Raw genomic sequence first — 19,374 nt, 5'->3', positions numbered from 1 at the left:
ATACCTAGCGCAAAATTGACGACCATTAAACCCGGCAAAAAAGGTGATTTGAAAGGGACGAGACTCGAACTCGCGCGGGTTGCCCCACCAGGAAACAGATGTTAAGCTGACCTTAACCTGGCGCCATAACCAACTCGGCCACCCTTCCAGATGCGATCGTTCAGTGGTCTGGGATCGCTGGTGGTTGTGGGTTGCCGCTTGGACAGGGCTTGTTAACCTGGGAGGGGCACGATCGTGGGTTTGTGGAGTCGTGATGGTCAGTATTGCGGGACCTCTCCTATCCTAAGAAAACTGGCTACTATTGTCGACTCCTGCATGCGAAATTCTGCCTCGGCAGGCGTACTGTATGACATTACAGATCACCCGTCGTGCTCTGGAGGAACTGAGAAAACCTGCCGCACTCTCGACGGGAAATCTCGCTGTCGACTTATCTCTGACGGGAGATATGCTCAAACTTACGAGCACTCTAGAAGAATGCTACATTTATCTACGGGTAGATGTGATATACATCGTTCAAGATCACAAGAAACACCCAAGTGAGCAACTTCAGCTGATAGGTGTCATCTACGCATCAGCAAAGCTGACTATTGTTGCATCCGACGGCGACGCGGCGGATGGCATAGTGGGTCCTAAGGGCATATCAGCATTGAGAGATCTCAGTCTTGCAAGATGCGATACCAGCTTTTGACGCATGCAAAATCGTGTTGTGGCATTGGTCTCCTCTGGCAGATTCTGCCAATTCTACAGTTTTGAAAGTAGCTGACCAGACCGCTTTTTCCTTCTAACTTCCCGGGCTTGGAACATCAAACCGCACCCAGCTGCGAATGCGCTACCCGCAAAGACCTGTGCTGGTACATATGATCCCCCACTTATTGAAATGAGCTGACCAGAGATGGGAGGTCCTATCAAAGCTCTAACTCCAACCGCAGAAGAGATAATGCCCATTTGAGATCCCAACTTTGATCGGTCTGGACTCAAAGATGTGACTGCAGCTGAAAATAACGACTGAACACCCCCAACAGACATACTGTAGAAGGCTGTCCAGACATATAGACCATCAAGTGATTGTACGGCAATCCACGTGTATATACACAGCGAGGAAGCGAACACCAAGCCGATGAAGGTATTGAGTGTTCCAAAATAGGCCAAGAGAAGGCTGGGAAACAAACGGGCAATAAAGCCAATCCCGTTGAGAACGAGGAGGAGATTTAAAGCGTCGACATATGACATGCCCTGCTTCTCACGTGCATAGGATGTCAAAAAGAAAAATGGGAAGAAGACCCCCAAATATGCCTTGGAAAATGGTTACTCTTGTTGTTTTGACACTCATAGTCGTAGGACTCCAACTTACGAGAAAGACTCCAATGAAATAAAGCGTGAACTCAAGCTCTTTGAATGCACCCCAGTCGACCAACAATCGAGTCCCCGCTACAGGCCTAGCTCTAGGCCTGACCACTCCGAGTGCGATCGCAAGGGTAGCGAGTTGAATAAAACCAATGCTTGTCATCGTCCATCCAAAGCCGATGGACGGGAGTAGAACTCTGGCCATACTCGGATAGATCAGCCCGCCTGTCACGCTTCCACAAGCCACAGTACCCAAGGCAAGGGGAAGTCTCTTGTTGAAATACGTTGAGATGACCGTCAGGTGGGGAGTAGAGAGAAGGCCGTTGCCTAATCCAACGCAGACGCCTTGGGCCAAAATCAGTTGCCAGTATTCCGTGCAAAGAGAGGTCATGAATGTTCCTAGAACAAGGAGAATTGCGCCCAAAGTTACGGCGACCCGAAAATGGCCAGCATCCGTAAGGCGGCCACTCAAGATGCCACCAAAGAAGAGGAGGAACACAGTGATTGATCCAATCCATGCAACATCCGAGCGGGACTGACCCAAGGATGAGACGTAATACGTTTGGAAGACACCAAACGATATAATGAGTCCCTTTTTGATGTTTCAGCTATCAGAACCGCAAGGAGACATCCATCAAATATTGATGGGGGCAGCAACAAACCGTACCAAGTGTTCATGATCACAAGAAAACCAGAGAGAACTACTCAGTTCCCTAGCGTCAGATACAACTAGAAAAAAGATAACGAAGCTCAAATACCTGATAAATATGCAGGCAGCCCCCCGTCTGGTGGAGGATGGTGGACAGAATTGGGGTCGTCATTGTCTTCGTGTGAAGAGACACTTCGGGCGACCATGGCTGACGTAGGACCTCGGTGTAGCTCTGGTTCGATGTTTTGCATGTCTGAGTCTGAGTGTGTTGAAAATATGGAATCTCATCTCTTGCTGTGAGTGATACGCTTCTCACAGAACAAAAGTACAACAAAAGCTGAAAGCATAACGTAGCAATACGAGATTTTTTATATGACTGCTGAGAAGCTAAGTGTGGAGCTGTTCCTCTGAAAGGAGGCTGTGGGGTTATCTTAACGCAGGAAGCCATTTGTCATATCTATGCCCAGCGTCATTACCAAGGACTGTGTCCATAGGTAAGATGCTTTGAAATTCAGACTGCTTTATAATCTAGTTTGCTTTATAATCTGTTACGGATTGTAGGTATCGATCGTTTCTCAAGTAGCCGGTCTACAGCTCTATTTAAGAGATACGGTGACCACGGGAAGGCATGAACAAGTAGACCATGTCTCGTTGCACATTTGGTGAACATCATATCTTTCATTCCAGCCCCCTCGCCATGTCTACCAGTTCGGGATTTGGAGGGAAGGTGGGCGTCACCTTCATCGGTACCGCCACCGCCATCATCGACATCGATGGCATTAAATTCCTCACTGACCCCTTTTTCTCTCCTGCCGAATCATTCGTCCAGTCACCGAACGTCACACTCAAAGTCCACGAGAATCCCGCACTCAACCTTCGGGATCTGCCTCCCATTGACGCTGTTCTTCTCAGCCACGAGGACCACTGGGATAACCTTGATGAGCTTGGCCGCCAACTTCTCGATGGCCGCCGCGTCTTCACGACTGAAGACGGGTCCAGGAACCTTGCCCCTCGACCTGGTGTCGTGGGAATGACCCCTTGGCAAACCGTCAGTGCCAAAATAGGGGGCAAGATATTCGATATCACAGCCACCCCGTGCGACCACGTCCCGGGAGATGAATGTGTTGGGTTTGTTATCCGTGCAGAGTCTTTCGGAATTTCCGCAGACGGCCGCCCAAACGCAATCTACTTTTCTGGAGATACGGTCTACGTACCTGAGCTGGCCCAAATGGCCGAACGTTTTCATATCGCCGCCGCTCTTATGAATATTGGAGAAGCTCGTGTCCAGATAGAGGCCCCGCCCGCCCCCAAGCGCCAGATTACCATGGGTGGGAAACAGGCCAGCCAGCTATTTCGAGACATCAGATCCGACTGGATCATTCCGATGCATTTTGATGCTTGGGACCATTTCACTCACCCAGCACGGGGAGGCTTTGCGGTCCGAGTTTGAGAAAGAGGGGGTTGCAGAGAAGGTCAAATGGCTTGTTCCCGGGAAAGAGGTTCAAGTTTTGTAAATACCGTAGGAGAGGAACAGGGATCCATATCAACACTAACAAAAGTCCGACTCAACTAGACATTGATTGCATGGTTGATAAGTTATCCACCTTTGGAGCAAGCGATCGGTCTCCACCTCATTAAATGGCCTTGGCGGAATAAGTTACCGAATCCGGTTAAGTGTCTTTCCCACTTGATAACATTTCTCTTGTGCTTGCCCGTTGCATGTTGTGATTCTGCGCTCATGTGGGGGGCCATACAGACATCTAGTGAAAGGGAGCTACATCGATGAAAGCCCGATAGAGTCTTGAAATCAGCGTCTTCATGAATATTCCCGCCTTAATGGCCATGAATAGGCTGTATCTAGAATAGTACGATTCATTCATGCGGTATGGCCGATGTCTCGTCCTGCTGATCTATCCTTTCTGAGTGAGCAGGAAATGGTGAGATTTACACTGATAGGCTGCGATGCCTCTTAGTAAGCGGCATTGTTGCGAGATGGTGTTCACGACAAAGATGAGACCGTATGATTAAGCAGACGAGGAATATTTAGATTACGTTCCGAGTTGAGCTATTCGTCGTGTTGCTGATTTGAGAAGTAAGGCATATTTGCTCATGCAGCGTGACCACGCCATTACGCAGTCTTTTGCAGTGGGCGTGATTGCAAACTCCAATCACGGAGTCTGTTTGCCAAAGCCCGAGGTTTCCGATGCTTATCAAGGCTAACGCCGAAGGAATGCTGACGAGGCAATCATGAACGAAGACTGACATAAAAGTCCGGGTCCGCCGGGCTTTGCTGCCTAGGTCCTGAAAGTTGCTCCTCCATCCTCGTATCTTCATCTGAAGCGGTGTAATCTCTTTACTGCCTCTGTGAGCACGCCTTCTGATTATACACGTCTCTACTAAAAAAACAAAGCGGATCCTAATGGCCGAAGCACTTGGTCTGGGGGCGAGTGTCATTGCCATTGTGGACATAGCCACCAAGACTGGTAGCGCCTATCTTAAGATTCAAAAGCTTTGGAGAGAGGTGAGAAATGTTCCTGTTATGCTCCGGGAAAAGGCGGAAGACATTCAAACTTCCGGAGAGCTCGTCGCAAACATTGAGGCGAATCTGGCAAAGAGCCTGCTGCTGGGATTGGCGTCGGATCATGCCCTGCTAGAGAAAATCATCCGCAGATGTCATTCTGCTCTGAACGAACTTAAGCATGAGGTCGATCAGATCCACACGAGACTCATGTCCAAGCAGGGATTAAAACACAAAATTACTTCTGCAAAAGCCGCTTTAAAGAAAGAAGACCTGGAGGGCCTGTCCGTCACATTTGATCGAGCACTCAGACTGTTACAAATGGCCCAAGTCGAAGCGCAATTACGGATGTAAGTTGACCTCCGAGTAATGAGACGGACAGGATAAAGAGCGTTGGGAGTCTAACATGTTGTAGTACAATTGCAATAAACTGGAACGCTATTCCTCCGGCCAGCATAAAAGGACAAGCAGATTCAACGAGGAGTTGGACAAGTATGACCAACAAAAAGACAAGGGAGGCAGTAAAGAGAGACACGCATGATAATGATCGCGTGCCCAAAGAGGGGAAGAAAATCAGCAAGATATCTTGTCACTCCCCGATCATCAAACGGTTTCGCAAGTTCAGCTTCGACTTTGGCCAGACAGGTGGCTTTCATCCCACAATGACAGCATTCGGCTGGCTGAATTGGTCCGTGTACTCAATAATTGCTAAAAGAGCCAACATGGGCTGGCAGATCAACCTGAGAGCTCATGACGTCGTTCGAGGCTTCGATGAAGACTTTTGGGGTCTTATGAAGCAGGACGATTACCACGGATTTCTTCGTTATATGGACGACCGGCGAATGAGTCTCTTCGTCCGCAGTGCAAGTGGTCGCGACATTCTGAGTGTAAGTTTACGTCATTCAACAGATGCACAACCCCATTATGTATGTAATCTCACGATATGAAATTTTAGATAGCAGTTGCCTTTGGGTCTGCCAATATTACAAAAGCCTTGATAAAACAAGGATTGAAGATCGACTCGGGAGATTACATCGCGTTTGTATTCTGATTTCATAGATGCATAAAATAGACTTGCTAACTGTTTTGCCAAGGAGATGGTATATAACAGAGGCGATAGGGCGTCTGTGGTATTATGATTCAAATTCTGCGGGGTTCAACTCCCATATGATGGACATGCTGAGCGAAAATGGCCTGGGCGACGTCCTCGATGGAGCAGATGGACTTCTCATGTCTTTGGCCCACGGCATCACATTAAGGGGCTTTGAGGCATTACTAAGCCAATGCGCTCCGAATCGAGACTTGACATTTGCTGAAAGATCAAGACTTTTGAGGACCATGGCTTACCGGACGATAAGAGGCGACTGGACGTTGGATCAGGTCTTCGGTTTGCTGCCCGAGGCCATGGTCCGCAACAAAACATGGCTGGTTCAGTCCAGATCACAAGGCGAATACTCAGTACTTCATTCCTTGGCTGTTGCTGCTATGAACTCTTCAATGGGCCTTTCAAACCCCACAGAGAAGCATAGGTGGGCAAAATTACTGACCGACTGCATCAAGCTCGATCCACTGGGTCTACAACATGCAGACGCTGGGCCGCCTTTCAAGCTGCCTGGATGGAGTCGACACATCAAGCTCACGCCATTTTCAGCCATATTTATGGAGAAGCGATTCCATAAGACAGCAGAAGCACTCAGACTTCCAGAGTTCTTTGCCAAGACGACCCCTTTCGCCAAATCATCAGACGGGGGATTGCTTGTGGAGAAGGGCGGCTGTCGGTACCTAGTAGCAGGTGTTACGTATGGTCGTCTGCCCGAGCATTGGAAGGTATGGGTTACGCGCGAGAACCATGAATATGCTGGAGACTTTTGGGGCATGATTGAGGATCAAACCAGGAGTATTCCTGGGAGCTGGCCGCTGGAACCAGAGGATCATGGGATGACGATTTGGGATTGGATGCAACGCGAAAGGCATCCGCTCCTTTGGTCTGAATATCAGAGGAACAGAATACCATCCTAGAGAGTTGATTTGATGGCAATCGAGTCCATAATTGGACTGCCGTTGCCATCCCTCCCGAGTTCTGCCTACCTTTATTAATAAGTAGCAGCGTGCCGCTGAAATTGTTTAAGCAGAACTTAGATCGCAGAACTACCCCAGCATAGGGGTATTCGAGCAATAGAATACATCGCATCGACAGCAAAGCCAACGCAGCACTTTCACTACACTCGTATATGAACATTGGTTCGGTGGTCCAGTCGGGACTCGCATGGCGATTGATCGATGAAAATCTCACTCGAGATAGCACTGATCCCGACTGCTTCTTGAAAATGTCGCGATTTACTGTATGTTGTTTAGATGCTTTCTACTCTAGATTTGGAATTGCACCCCAAAATTGTAAGAATCATGGCCAGTCTGGAATTCAATCTCAACCGGCATCAGGAACGAAACAAAGGTCGGCTTATTGAACGGGAACTTGACGCTTTCAGAATCCTCGTATTATTTATCACAACGAAAGAGAGAAGAAAGGTAGGAATGGGTGAAATGAACCAAGCAGCAGAAGCCCGCATCGCCAAGGACCCAGACGTAAATCAACCCAGTACTCTTCTTGCTCCTGTTTCTCGCCCTCTACCTGGTGTTTCCAGAACTTTTGATCACGGTCATTGACATTTTACAGTCAGACTTCGCCACACGCGCGACCAAAGCCGCCAAACGCAACGCTTCCTCAAGTAGCAGCTCATCCTCCAGCCCTGGCAACAAGTCCGGCAGCAACAACAGCGGAGGCAGTTCGTCAATGTCTGGATGCAAGAACGGCGGACCAGACCTAAACCCTGAGAAGAAGTTTTCCTGCCATGAGTAATGTGTTCACGAGAGCTACTGAGTGACTGATCCGTGGCTTTTGGAGACAGGGTTCGCGGGTTCACGGCGGTAGTTTGTTAGGTAGTTATTCAGTTCTTCAGTCAGTGGGAGTGAATCAACATGAACGTTCAAGGGAAAAATGATACTTGACTTGAATCTATCTATCAATTGTAGCATGTGAATGGGATGAAATTGTACTACACATCCCACTGCTGGGACCTAGGTGTTCTTACCCAACAGGTCTATTGTTACGCGTTTCCGCAGGTTAGGTGTCTAGTATTCAATCGCGAATCAAGTCCTACTGGCTGGAGACTCCGGCAATATGAAAATGGGACACGTTCACAACATCGGCACTGCCTTTTCCTTGCGTGATTCAGTCTACGAAAGGACACTGATCAGCAACTTTCACTTCCTCACTGCCAAATTGAACTTGCAAATTGGAACGAACCTTCTTTCAGTACATCACTATTCATACACAAAGCATTGATCTCACTCAACAAGAACTGATTTACTCGACCAAGCAACTCAACTGAACCCCTACATAAAGAACCACTATCGCTCTTCTCGAACCTCCCAAGACAACAGCTACCCACCAAATATCTACCATCTACTTCAACCTATCAAGGTAACTCCAAAGCAAACCTCCAACTAACCAAATCTCAAAAAGACATCAACAATGGGTTCCGATAAGATGGCCGCCAAGGCAGCGGCCCGCATCGCCAAGGGCAAGGATGTAAGTACCTGATCGGCTCCAATGATTCTCACTTTTATTTTTCAAACGCATAGCTGACAATCTGCCTATTCTAGAGCGCCTTCGCCAAACGAGCTGCAGCTGCCGCGGCCAAGAACCAATCCGGCGGTGGCTCCAACTCTGGCTTGGGCAACAAGTCTGGAAACTCGTCCGGTTCCTCGGGCGGTGGTTCCAACTCGAACTCGGGAAAGAAGTAGAGTGATTTTCGCATCTTATTTAAATAACAATGATATCACAGTAGTTGCGTGAATTTCAGAGACTTCCTTTGTGATAGATCAAATGTTTGTATTCAATAACCCGACTTTTCCAGTCCAGGCCCAAAACGCCTGAATGCCCGTCCATGATATGCATCTCCAGGTATCACATATAGTCTACATCCATGCTAGATTATCTCCCGCCACCTTCTTCTTGTATGTACGGATCATCGCTGTGATGGATATTGGTATCGTGCGGGCTGAGGTTGTACCTCCGTTGCCGGCATCTCGACAGCATCAGGTGGAGGCTGAGAATACGATGGCTGCACGGGTATAGATGCGAGCTCAAAAACGCCAGGCTGGGGAGCTACTTGTGGCCCAGGCGGGTACGCAGCCTGCGGGTGGTGCCCCCAAGCATGCATTTGCTGTTGCTGCTGCGGTGGCGGAGGAGAGTAAGGCGCGTACGGGGGCTGAGGAGAGTTTGTTGCCCATGTCTGCGCGCCGGGACTCGCGCTAGGGGGGATGTCTTTCGTCGGCCTCCATCCTCCCGTCTTCGTCTCAGTCTTGTAATCGTTCGGGTTTTCAAGACCAAACGCGGCGGCGCTGGCAGACGGGCTGTTGTGCGGGTTGTATCCGGTCGCACCGACTCCGCCGTCGAGCATCGGCCGAGACTCCTCGTGTGCAGAGCGGCTCTTCTTCAGTCGCCAGACGAATGCGATAATGCCAACGATGGCAACTGCGCCAACGCCACCGCCCACACCAATGCCAATCTTGGCGGTTGTCGACAGGCCCGAGGCCGCAGCCGTGGGAGTGGATGTCGCATCAGTTGGAGTAGGTGTTGTGGTGACGGTGACGGTCGCGCCGCCGGTCGTTGTGGTCATGAAAGTTGTGGGGCTTGCCGTTTTGGACGTTTTCGGCGCTGACGTTGACGACGGCGTAACTGGAATGGAGGTGGCCGTGACCCCTTGGGCAGCGAGGTTGTTGAATTGATCCTCGGTAATGGAAATAGGTGTGTTGGAATTCGCGCATGAAGTCTTGAGGTCGGAGTATGTCTCCGAGACGGAGCCCTTCGCGTCTTTTCCTAAGCATTTTGCGGTGTTCGTGATGAACTTGCCCTTGGAGTCGCTGCAAAGGCACTTATTCATCTCCGCGACGGTGTCGCCGTCGCACTGGCTGCTGTCGGAAGCGGAGTAAAGGCATGGCTGTGCTGCGCTGGGATAATAGCTGAAATCGTTCTGTACTTTGGCGAATATAGGTGATGATAGGAGGAGAACGCTCAGCAGGCTCAATGCCTTGCTCCGCGACGGCGCCATGGTGATGTTGTAAGTGTGCAATCCGAATCGGGAGTGGGATTTGATATGGTCGACAGGGATGTCGGGAGTGGTCGGCGGTATGCGCAATTTTGGGACTGGAACTGGCAAACCGAGTGTGCCATGCGATTTCGAGATGGTCAAACTTGACGGGAAGGATTGAAGTCAATGCCAATGGTGATTGCTGAGAGAAGTACTCGATGTTTGTCGACTACTTCGTCTGATAGCTCTGCGATTGCTGCACCGCTGGGTTGGTTCGCAGGGATATCGATCGAAGGTGACGCAGGGTTTGGTGAAGCAGAAAAGGGAAAACAGTCAAGCAGCGAGACAGACGGTGAAAGAGGCGCCTTGCGCGTCTTTAAAACCAGGGACGGCAACCGATGATAGGCAAACTAACGACAGAATGGACTGGCTGGTGGCCGCAGTGGCGCCGACTGGACCGGTTTTGGGGTGTTGATGAGATGGAGGCTGAGGCTGAGAAAGGGGAAAGAAGAAGCAGCAGACTGAGATGCAGATTCGCATTCCACAGGTCCAATGATGAGACGAGGAAGGAAGCTTGTTTCTTTGGTGCCTGGCTCTTTCCATGTTTACCTCGCATTCCATTCCACAGCAATTGGTTCGAGAAAGGAAACAACCACCCACACCCTCGCTCTGCTGCTCTTTCTTTCCTAGGGCTGAAGGCGGAGCAGGTGCAGGCAGGCAGGAGGACGGCATCTCCCCTGCGCTTTCCCCGAGAAATGACGGCAGGGACACTGGGCTGGGGGGGGAAGAAGCCAATCAGAGGGCGCAGGAGCCCGAGAGAGGCACAGGACAGCTCGTCTGTCTGCTGAGCGGCAGAGGCTGTGCCACACCTGCGCTGCTTTCCTTGGTGTTGCATGGTACCTGCTGCAAAGCATCTGTCCAGGGCAGGGTGCCACAGGCAGAAAGATACGGCACAATGAGGAAAGAGCAGCGGCTGTTGGCGTGTGGCAGGATCTGCGCTAGGCCTGGAATTCATCGAGGAGTCGCTAATTTTAGAGGTCCACAAGCCTCCCCGTGCCTGAGCTCGAATCCAGCATCTGCATCTGCATCTGCTGCACCTCGAAATATCGATACAGCCTCCCAACGTGTTCAACAATCGTCGGTCTTTGGAGTCGGGTGTTTTGCTTCCTAGAGGAGAACTTTGTTCATTGTCGTCAAGATAAGGAGGGCGATGGGGGGATGGGAAGCAGATCGTCCGTGGTAGACCCAGACAAATAGCACCAATGCAATTCGGCACCTCGTATCTCTGCAGCAAACGAGTGAGATCACCGATCCGTTTCCGGCGCGACGGCAACGGTAGCCTTTCTCAGACAATCGCATCATCATTTCCAGCGCACCGCACCTAACCCACACCGCCCTGCCCATCACCAACCGGGTCCGATTTCGTCTCATCTTCCTCTGCCAACGTGCCCAAACCTCCGTGGCTGCGCCCGTCAACGGCTCTCCGGATGCCGCCAGACCCGGCCAACAACCTGAACGAAGGATCATCCCACAGGACCGTCGCTGTGTCGAGACACGGTGGCTGCGACGACGGCTCGAAATAAACTCCGCAGAAAGTCGTTGAGCCACGCGGATCCAATCTCTCCTCCCCCCTCACAAATGTGGTTGCCTGCTGACTCTGAGAAACTAACTACACCAGCCACCGCTGTCAGCAGTCCCCTCCGTCTCATCTCACGCTCGCACTCGAGGGCGTCTGGCGCTATAATCTGACTAGCCCCGACTTAGCTACTTTCACTGCTGCCTCCCCTAAGCCTCCCTTGGTTCGCGCTATTGTGTTGCGACAATGGGTCTTAGGAAACGTGCCTGATGGGATTGTTGTAATGTTGCATCGCGAACAAGTGGCCTCGGCTTCAAGACAATGCAGATGGCTTGTCAAGCGTTCAAGATGCAGCCGACGCCACAAGGAGCACCCATCTTTGACCATCCTCGACCTGTCACGGCAAAGAAATCGACCAACCTTGCATCACACCAAGAATGGGACATCACAAAGACATGCAGTAACGGCGTGGCTTGAGGCTTGATATCTGTCGCGTGTGACACCCATCCACACAACAGATATCTATCAAATCCTCCCATGTGGTCTAAACCTCGCTTTCTACACCTCCGCCATCATCCATCACTCTCCCCTCTAAAATCAACACGAGCTCCTCATTTATCCTCCTCCGGCTCCTCGCCCACAGCGACCAGCCGCCCAATGACCAAGTACTTGCTATCAAACTGCTCCTCCCAGCCCTGCAGCGCCTCCACCTCGTCCGGGCCCAGGCCCTCCAGCGTGTCCAGCGGCCCGTCCAGGTTCTCCGTCAACATGTCCTCGTCGAAGCTGCCGCACGCCAGGCCACGCGACGCATCGCGGCCCGCAAAATTGGCGTACGGCCCGCCGGGGCCGTAGAAGTTGCGCCCCGGCGTGACGTCGAAGACGCGGCCGCGGACCGCGAAGTAGATGGGCTTGCCCTCCTCGCCGTTGAAGGGCAGCAGCGTGCGCGGGTTGAAGACGCGGAAGACGGTCGCCGGCGGCTCCTTCGGCAGGATCGGGGGCGGGGTCGGCGCCAGCATCGAGTAGATTGTGTAGCCGAGGACGAGGAGGAGGATGATGTTGAGCGGGGTGAAGAAGGCGTCGGAGCTGCAGATCGAAGGTCAGTCATTGCCTTAGAGGTGAGAAGGAGGAGGCAGTTGGACATACCTCGCTGTCTGGAGCTTGACGGCTTCTTCTTGAAGCCGCTGGGATGTGTAGTCCATCGTGACGGCGCGGATGAAGCGGCTTCGTCAGGCGAGGGTCAGCAGTTGATTTCGGAAGATTTGGAAGTCCGCCGTGATGTTGCAGCTTGTGATGAACCACAGGACCGTGAACTCCCTTCAAAAAATTGCTGCAAAGGCCGTCGACTTCGTGGGGTGATGTGGCAGGCAGTAGTTGCTCGAATCCAGAATCCGAGACCGATTTCCGACGGAGCTCTCCAAGTCCCCGTCAACGTTTGGGACCCCTGCTCCGTGCGCTGCCGAGTTCACCTCTGCCCCTCCTGAGCCCACCGCATTATGTCATCAGCTTTTGCACTAGTGGCCCAAGCTCCTGGACAGAAACACACGTGATATATGGGGCCCGGCATCCGGCCCCGAGTCGACTCCACTACCTCCGTCTGCTCCGGACCAACTTCAACAGTCCAGGGGATCATAGGAAATGTTTGCGGCGTTTGGGCATCGATTCAAACTCAGCTGCATTTTCATTTTCCCTGATGTTTCATTGCGTGGCATCATGGTTCAGGTTCTGCATTTCCACCTTCAATGACAAGTTTTTGCTTCTCTTGAGCTCCGGCTTGAGCAACTCCTAGGATTGATCGAAACGATGAAATTTTCGACCTCTGTGAGCTTCGTTCATCTGTATAATCCAAATTTTCGCAGATGCTGTAATTGACTTGTTCAAGCCGGTGAGTAGAAAGAGCTATGACTTGTTCGGTCCCTTTGCTACTCTGCCGTTGTCCATAGTCAACTTTAAACAGCACAAGGGCAAATGCTCCACGGCCAATCTTTGGCTTTGTTCAAGCTCAATGGCTCCCAATTCATAAACCCCCAAGAGGGGTCACTGCATTGTTTTAACACAATGACTTTACTTTCATTCTCTTACCTTGTTCCTCCCTGACTTGTAGGCTCTCATCGAGTATTGATATAACAACACCAGATGCTGCTCACGAAGGTCAAGTCTTCTCATCAATACATTAAACACATTCCAACATTACTCATCAAACCCCAAAAAGCCAACTCAACAGCATTAGCAGCCCATTTTATCGCATACTACCTAATCAAAATGGCTTCTAGAGACGACACTCACCAGAACGCTAGCCCTATCCGTCCCGAGACCCCGGACATTGAATTCGCCCCTATCGAAGATAACACCAACACCCCGCCAACCCAACCTCCCAATTCCTTCTCAACAACCCCTGAGCATCTAGCCAACCCTACCATCATCGGTGGAACATTTACTGACGGGCCCGTCTCCCAACAGCCACAGACCCCGCGTTTCATCGACTACCTCCGCCGCGGCGCCCTCGCCCCCGCCAACGCCGTCTACGACACCGACCCAGGGCCCGCACGCATCGCCAACAACACCCAACAACCGCCCCTCATCCACCCCCTCAGCATCGGCCAGCGACGGCCCGCCGCCCATCCTCTCAGCCTCCCCCGCCCGCAGCCGCGCTTCCAAGACGTCGAGACCCCTGCCTTCGTGAACCCGTGGCCAGCCCAAGACGAGCAGCGTGACGACTCGGGCCGTCCTGATGTCTCTAAGCGCTGTCCCCACGATCTCGCATACCCCTGCTTCTGCCGCAACGATACTGAGATGCCGGGCGTGCCTTGTATGAAATGTAGGTTCCCCCTGTGCTCGTATAATTCCATGTTGCAGGTCGCTACCGTCGATGCGTTGGAGCTGGAGCTTGCGCGCGAGCGGGCGCGTGGGCGCGGGTCGCATCAGTTTGAGCATGAGATTACACTTGCTATCAACCATGCGCGAGAGCGTGAGCGGGAGGAGCAGCTGGGACATCGTTGGGGACTTGGACGAGGACCAGAGGGGCCCCAGTAAGTTCTCATCTTATTCAGTAAAGGAAGTTTCACTCGTCAATAGGGTTTCTCGGTATTACAAGATTTGTGAAGGCAAGTGTAGTATTTTGATATCAGGGTACGTCTATACACATTGAATAAGCCCCTATACAAACACCCACATTACCTCCACCCATTCCCAAAAAGTAACTCCCAATTTCGCCATGTCCCATCCCACGCCCAGATTACATATTTAGTGAGCCACCGCAGACTTGAGCTCCTTCTCCACAACCTTGACATCGCTCTTCTCGTCCTCGTCCTCGCCAAACGAGTCGCGGCCATCGGCGAACACGGCCTCGAAGTCGTACTCGGACCAGCGGATTTCGGGGTTGAGCCCGGCAAACTTCCACACGCCGTTGACCTTCTTGTACCAGTGCATGTTGTAGCTGTGCGCGTGGCCCTTGACGGCGACCGTCTTGCGGCTCGCGTCCGTGTACTTCTGGTGCGGCACGCGCAGCTGGTGGTGCCCGATGACCTCCGTGTCGGAGACCTTCTCCCAGCGCGTGCCGCCGATGAAGTGCTGCGTCTTGAGCAGCGGGTTGCCGAGGACCGACTTGTCGCTGATCATGGCGATGAACTCCTCCGCCGGCATGGCCTCCCAGATCTTGTCGAGGAAGGAGCGGTAGTCGATCTGGTGCGGGATGTGAGTTTTATGATGGGTTTGGGCGTCGTCATCGTCGTCGCCGCCCTCCTCCACCGGGCGGCTGAGGAGCGAGGAGACGGGGTTGGGGTTGTGGGAGGGGCGCAGGGGGGGCGCGAGGGCGGGAGTTGGGTAGGTAGTGATGGATTGGGGGAGATGGGTGGAGGGGGGACGTACGCGGAGCTCTGGGGCGATGCACTTGCGGAGACGGTCCCAGTCCTTGGAGTCGTAGGAGTCGGCCCACTCGAAGAGACAGGCCGTCAGGCCGAGGTAGTCTGCAGGTTTTCGTCAGTTTCTGTATTGCTGGTAGTCCATATCTGAAGACCTACCATCGAAGGTAATGTTGCCAGCAGGGGACGCCATTATGTCTACTATTCGAAATTACTCTTCTAAATCCGGGTATAAAATTGTCGTTTTTTATCGAACAAGATAATCCGATTAAGCAGATGAAAGTTCGACCTATTTGTACGGGCGGGTTTCTTCAATGTTTATACTCGACCGCAAAGCCAAAGGGATCGAAGCCAACTCACGTAAACCGTCGGACGTCGCTGCGTTCGATGGCGCGTCGCCGGACTGCCGCCAAACGCCCGGGCCTCAGCAAGGTACGGAGGCCCGGACGGTGGGATCGTTCATCGCTTGGTTGGTTTGGTAATGTTCAATGTTGCTGCGCGGTCTCTCCCTCCCCGCTTACACGCGTGCTACTGCAAGGGACGTGGGTGCAGTGCAGTGTCCGGGCGGGCGATCCCTACTTTTTTCCTGCACTTCGGACTCGTGTTGGGGAGACCCCGATGGCGCGCGCCGCCCCGTCCCCGCTCCGAAGGGGCGCCATGTTTTGAGGGGCGGTGGGATTATGTCATAGTATGATTAGCGGCTATTATTGTTGATGAATTGGTGCGTTTTTCGGTTCGTGATCCGGGGAGAAGGGCAAATGACATTGGACAATGGCAGCGGAAGCAGTGAAGCTATGTGTGATGTTGCGTCCCAGTATAGCGACCGGTGTTCCTGCGATAGCTCCCCCGCGAATCGTCATTCAAACAACATTATGGGATTCTGACTTCCACGGCCGGCCGGATTACAGACGAGCTGACAAACTGTGATCAATCCATGCGCGCCTTCGGGGTCGGTCGTTCGGGTGGCACAACAGGGGGCTTGTCTTGACTGAGCCGCTCGGCTTTCGCTCTGAGCTTCCTGGTCGCGAGGTGTTCGTCTTTAAATAAATCATCCCTTGTTGTCCCTCTTTTAACTCCAAAGATGCATGAGGTATGGATTTCAGATGGGACCAGGCGGCGGTCCGAACTTCTAGCATTTGTCGTCTTCAAAATCTCCGCGACTGTTATGGACCTCACGTGTGTTCTCTCCACACGCATCGCCAACGACGCCATGCCCCGTCATTTCCTACTTTAACCATAGAGTCGGGTTCATGCCGGGATGCATGCATTCCCAAACCAGCATGTCGTACCCCGCAAAATCCTCGGATGGGTAACATGAGATTACGTACCAAAGCCCCAATATTCTTGTGAACACGACTGTGTGATGAAGTGTGAATCCAGACATTGAAATCTAATCGATAAGATCTCCTCTGGCCATTTTCGACCAAAGTTCTTCCTTCAGCGCCACTATGTCTTGGACATCAAGTCTCACGTAAGCACATTAAGAGTAGAGGGGGCTGGGACATCACAATTGACGGTCTTACGGTGGATGATTCAAAAATCTTGCCAGAGTGCCTCGTTGTGACGGTTTCTATTCTAATTTTGACGACATAGAAACGGCTTCCACTATCATCCCCTAACAACGCCCGCCCGCCATGGCAACCGTAGAAGAACGACACCCGGAGCTCTTCCGCCCGGTCAGCACCGAGTCCCCGCGCGGGAAGAAGAGAACCGTGCCGATGCAGGTCCTGTGCCTGGGCTTCCCCCGAACAGGCACGTCATGTAAGGCCCAGTCCCAACCACACCCAGGCGCCTGCCGAAACTCTAACCTTAGCCGCGGAACAGCAATGTGCGCCGCGCTCGAGAAGCTGGGGATCCCCTGCTGGCACTCGACAGTCTTCATGTCGACCAACTTCGCCGACATTGAGATGTGGCAGGAGGCCGTCGACCGCAAGTTCTTCGGCGCCCGCGCGCCGGTCGGGCGGGACGAGTTTGACCAGCTGCTGCACTCGTACGGCGCCGTGTCGTCGGACACGCCGGCGGTCGCGTTTGCGGAGGAGCTAATTGCGGCGTATCCCGAGGCTAAGGTCGTGCTTGTCGAGAGGGAGGTCGAGAGCTGGCATAAAAGTTACATGCAGGGTGTCATTGCGAATATGTTTGACCCGTTCATCAGTCTGGTGTATCAGCTTGACCGGTTCTACGTCCATCCCATTGGCAAGATTCACCGGAGTGTAACCGGCGGGTGGCTGGATATCTGGAATGTCAAAGACGCCGAGGCGAAAGCGAGACAGAAGTATTGCGAGCACTATGAGATGTTGAGGAGGGTCACGCCGAAGGAGAGGTTGCTGGAGTTCGATCTGGCGGATGGGTGGGACCCGCTGTGCGAGTTCTTGGGCAAGGATGTCCCTAAAGTCCCTTTCCCGCACCTGAATGAGAAGGCCTGGCTAGACGAGAAGGTGAAGATCATCGCCGTCAACGGGTTGAAAGGATTGGGCAAGAAGATGGGGCTGATCATGGGACCTGTTGCCGTTGCTGGAGCGGCATGGTGGCTGTACGGATGAGTCCCAGGTGGATGCCGGGCACTATGAATCTTGACTCCGTTTTCCCAGTACATACAAGGCGCATATTGAAACGAAATCAACTGTATAACACAAAGAAATTCAATCAATTGGCAACCTCTTGCAGTAGACACTCAAAATGAGTTTGAGCCGTTCACCAAACGAGTCACGGACCCTGGTCCCTCCGGAAAGTCTGTAAATGCCGAAAAGCCGTATTGCCGAACAGTGGGTCTTCTTTCGGCGCCGAAATCATTGATGAGTTCCTTTCTCCCAGCCAGCCTGTGTACTCAACGATTGTTCTACTCCCCATCATCATCTTCCCTTTGCCGAAAGGCCGCCAGTTCACGGACCCGACAACGAAGCCTCTTGGCAGCGGATTGCTCCGACGCGGAGTGGATCACAGATCACAGATGACGACCGCCGCCGATGTTGGAGCAGCCGCGGCGAGGCTTAGCAAGGCGTGCATTGAGTGCCACTCGCGCAAGGTCAAATGCGATGCGCCTGTTGCTGGAATACCCTGCGGCCGATGTGTCAGCAAAGGATATCCGGAGAATTGCAAACTGGTGTCGCGTCAACAACGCAAGAGGTAGGTGAATATTGGATGGATGGCATCCGAATAAGCCCGCTAACGGTAATCATCAAGGAGGCGAAGAGCCGATGTGTTAACACAAGAGGAACATTGTAATCCAAATGTGAGAGACTAACCTTATCTTCATCTTGTGCTTTTGTGCCGCCTTGATTCCACATACCTTACGCAGTACGTATTGAGACTGGAAGGCTGACTGAAGAAGGATTCCGAGGCCCAACCGCCCGCACTATTGACATCAAGTCATGTTTCCGTGAACGATACAAGCCTCCCAAATGACAGTCCGCGCCCTTCAATTCGGCCAATTGACGGGATTCATGGACTTAGGGAACTTGAGAGAACGACGAGTTCTACTGTCTCAGGTCGCTCGCCCCAAAGGGTACAAAACATTGATGAACTTCCCCAGGCGCAAGCAGAGTATAACGGCAGAGTTCACTATCTCAGTATACTCAAAACAGCGATGAGCGGCAATGAGAGAAACGAAAGTGTTAGGTTTGGATCTCCTGCCACAAGTTCGGCCAATAGTACCCCGCACTATCCCCAGAACCCGCAGATAGGTATATCTGGTTTGGATCCAGTGGATCTAGAGTTCCTGATGAAGAAAGGTGCCTTTGTATTACCGCATCGGGACAGCCTGTAAGTGATACCGATTTCATTTTCAGGATGGGTGTATAGAACTGACATGAGTAAATTAAAGAATGCTCTTTCTGACCGCGTATTTTGAGTTTGTTCATCCATATTCGCCCGTTCTGGATAAAAACCACTTCTTAAGCAGCTACGAGGCCGGCTCCTATTCCCCATTTCTCATGCAGACGGTTTTGACAAGTGCTACTCTTTACGTATCACCTGATGTCCTTACGTCATGTGGATACTCCAATATCACAGAGGCGCAAACAGCCTTCTTCAACAAGGCCCTACTACTGCACGACTTCCAATGTGAGAAGAGCCAACTGTGTCTGCTCCAGGGATCCCTAATATTGGGCACAAATGCATTCTTTTACCCAATTGATCGAGACGTTCATTACTGGTTCTTCAATGCGGTCCGGCTTGCCACAAAGCTGGAACTGCAAAAGCTGTGAGTACTCGTGAATCTTCCACGGCAGGCCTTAAGGCGGAGCTGATTACGGATGCGAACTTGAGTGATCAGCTACGCATCCCAGACGTCCAACTTCGTGGCTTGTACAAACGAATTTGGTGGGTTATCTACGTGAGTT

At 52.1% G+C, this 19,374-nt stretch overlaps 6 protein-coding genes and 1 non-coding gene across 7 annotated transcripts; 3 read left to right on the top strand and 4 right to left on the bottom strand.

The window, feature by feature from the left end:
- Nucleotides 1-49: 49 nt before the first annotated feature.
- On the bottom strand, nucleotides 50-148 carry COL26b_007112. The gene has a single exon. It is a non-coding gene; the product is annotated as a tRNA-Leu (tRNA).
- A 4,264-nt stretch (nucleotides 149-4,412) lies between these two features.
- Nucleotides 4,413-4,865, top strand: COL26b_007111 (uncharacterized protein; the record flags this gene model as incomplete). The annotated part of the gene is made up of 1 exon (XM_053179915.1): nucleotides 4,413-4,865. The coding sequence occupies one exon, from the start codon at nucleotides 4,413-4,415 to the stop codon at nucleotides 4,863-4,865; it is 453 nt and encodes a 150-aa protein (XP_053036123.1).
- Nucleotides 4,866-8,043: 3,178 nt separating this feature from the next.
- COL26b_007110 (uncharacterized protein) lies at nucleotides 8,044-8,315 on the top strand (the record flags this gene model as incomplete). Its single annotated transcript, XM_053179914.1, has 2 exons — nucleotides 8,044-8,100; nucleotides 8,175-8,315. The coding sequence occupies 2 exons, from the start codon at nucleotides 8,044-8,046 to the stop codon at nucleotides 8,313-8,315; spliced, it is 198 nt and encodes a 65-aa protein (XP_053036122.1).
- Nucleotides 8,316-8,679: 364 nt separating this feature from the next.
- COL26b_007109 (uncharacterized protein) lies at nucleotides 8,680-9,625 on the bottom strand (the record flags this gene model as incomplete). Its single annotated transcript, XM_053179913.1, has 2 exons — nucleotides 8,680-8,707; nucleotides 8,778-9,625. 2 exons carry the CDS (start codon nucleotides 9,623-9,625, stop codon nucleotides 8,680-8,682), a joined length of 876 nt encoding a protein of 291 aa, XP_053036121.1.
- A 2,166-nt stretch (nucleotides 9,626-11,791) lies between these two features.
- On the bottom strand, nucleotides 11,792-12,379 carry COL26b_007108 (uncharacterized protein; the record flags this gene model as incomplete). The annotated part of the gene is made up of 2 exons (XM_053179912.1): nucleotides 11,792-12,263; nucleotides 12,324-12,379. 2 exons carry the CDS (start codon nucleotides 12,377-12,379, stop codon nucleotides 11,792-11,794), a joined length of 528 nt encoding a protein of 175 aa, XP_053036120.1.
- Nucleotides 12,380-14,420: 2,041 nt separating this feature from the next.
- Nucleotides 14,421-15,230, bottom strand: SCD1 (Scytalone dehydratase; the record flags this gene model as incomplete). The annotated part of the gene is made up of 3 exons (XM_053179911.1): nucleotides 14,421-14,858; nucleotides 15,045-15,142; nucleotides 15,197-15,230. 3 exons carry the CDS (start codon nucleotides 15,228-15,230, stop codon nucleotides 14,421-14,423), a joined length of 570 nt encoding a protein of 189 aa, XP_053036119.1.
- A 1,441-nt stretch (nucleotides 15,231-16,671) lies between these two features.
- Nucleotides 16,672-17,577, top strand: COL26b_007106 (uncharacterized protein; the record flags this gene model as incomplete). Its single annotated transcript, XM_053179910.1, has 1 exon — nucleotides 16,672-17,577. The coding sequence occupies one exon, from the start codon at nucleotides 16,672-16,674 to the stop codon at nucleotides 17,575-17,577; it is 906 nt and encodes a 301-aa protein (XP_053036118.1).
- Nucleotides 17,578-19,374: the final 1,797 nt, after the last annotated feature.

Source organism: Colletotrichum chrysophilum, assembly GCF_026319265.1.
Source record: "Colletotrichum chrysophilum strain AFK26 chromosome Unknown scaffold_56, whole genome shotgun sequence".
NCBI lineage: Eukaryota > Fungi > Ascomycota > Sordariomycetes > Glomerellales > Glomerellaceae > Colletotrichum > Colletotrichum chrysophilum.
The sequence above is the reverse complement of the archived record's forward strand: the minus strand, read 5'-3'. Positions and strand labels throughout refer to the sequence as shown.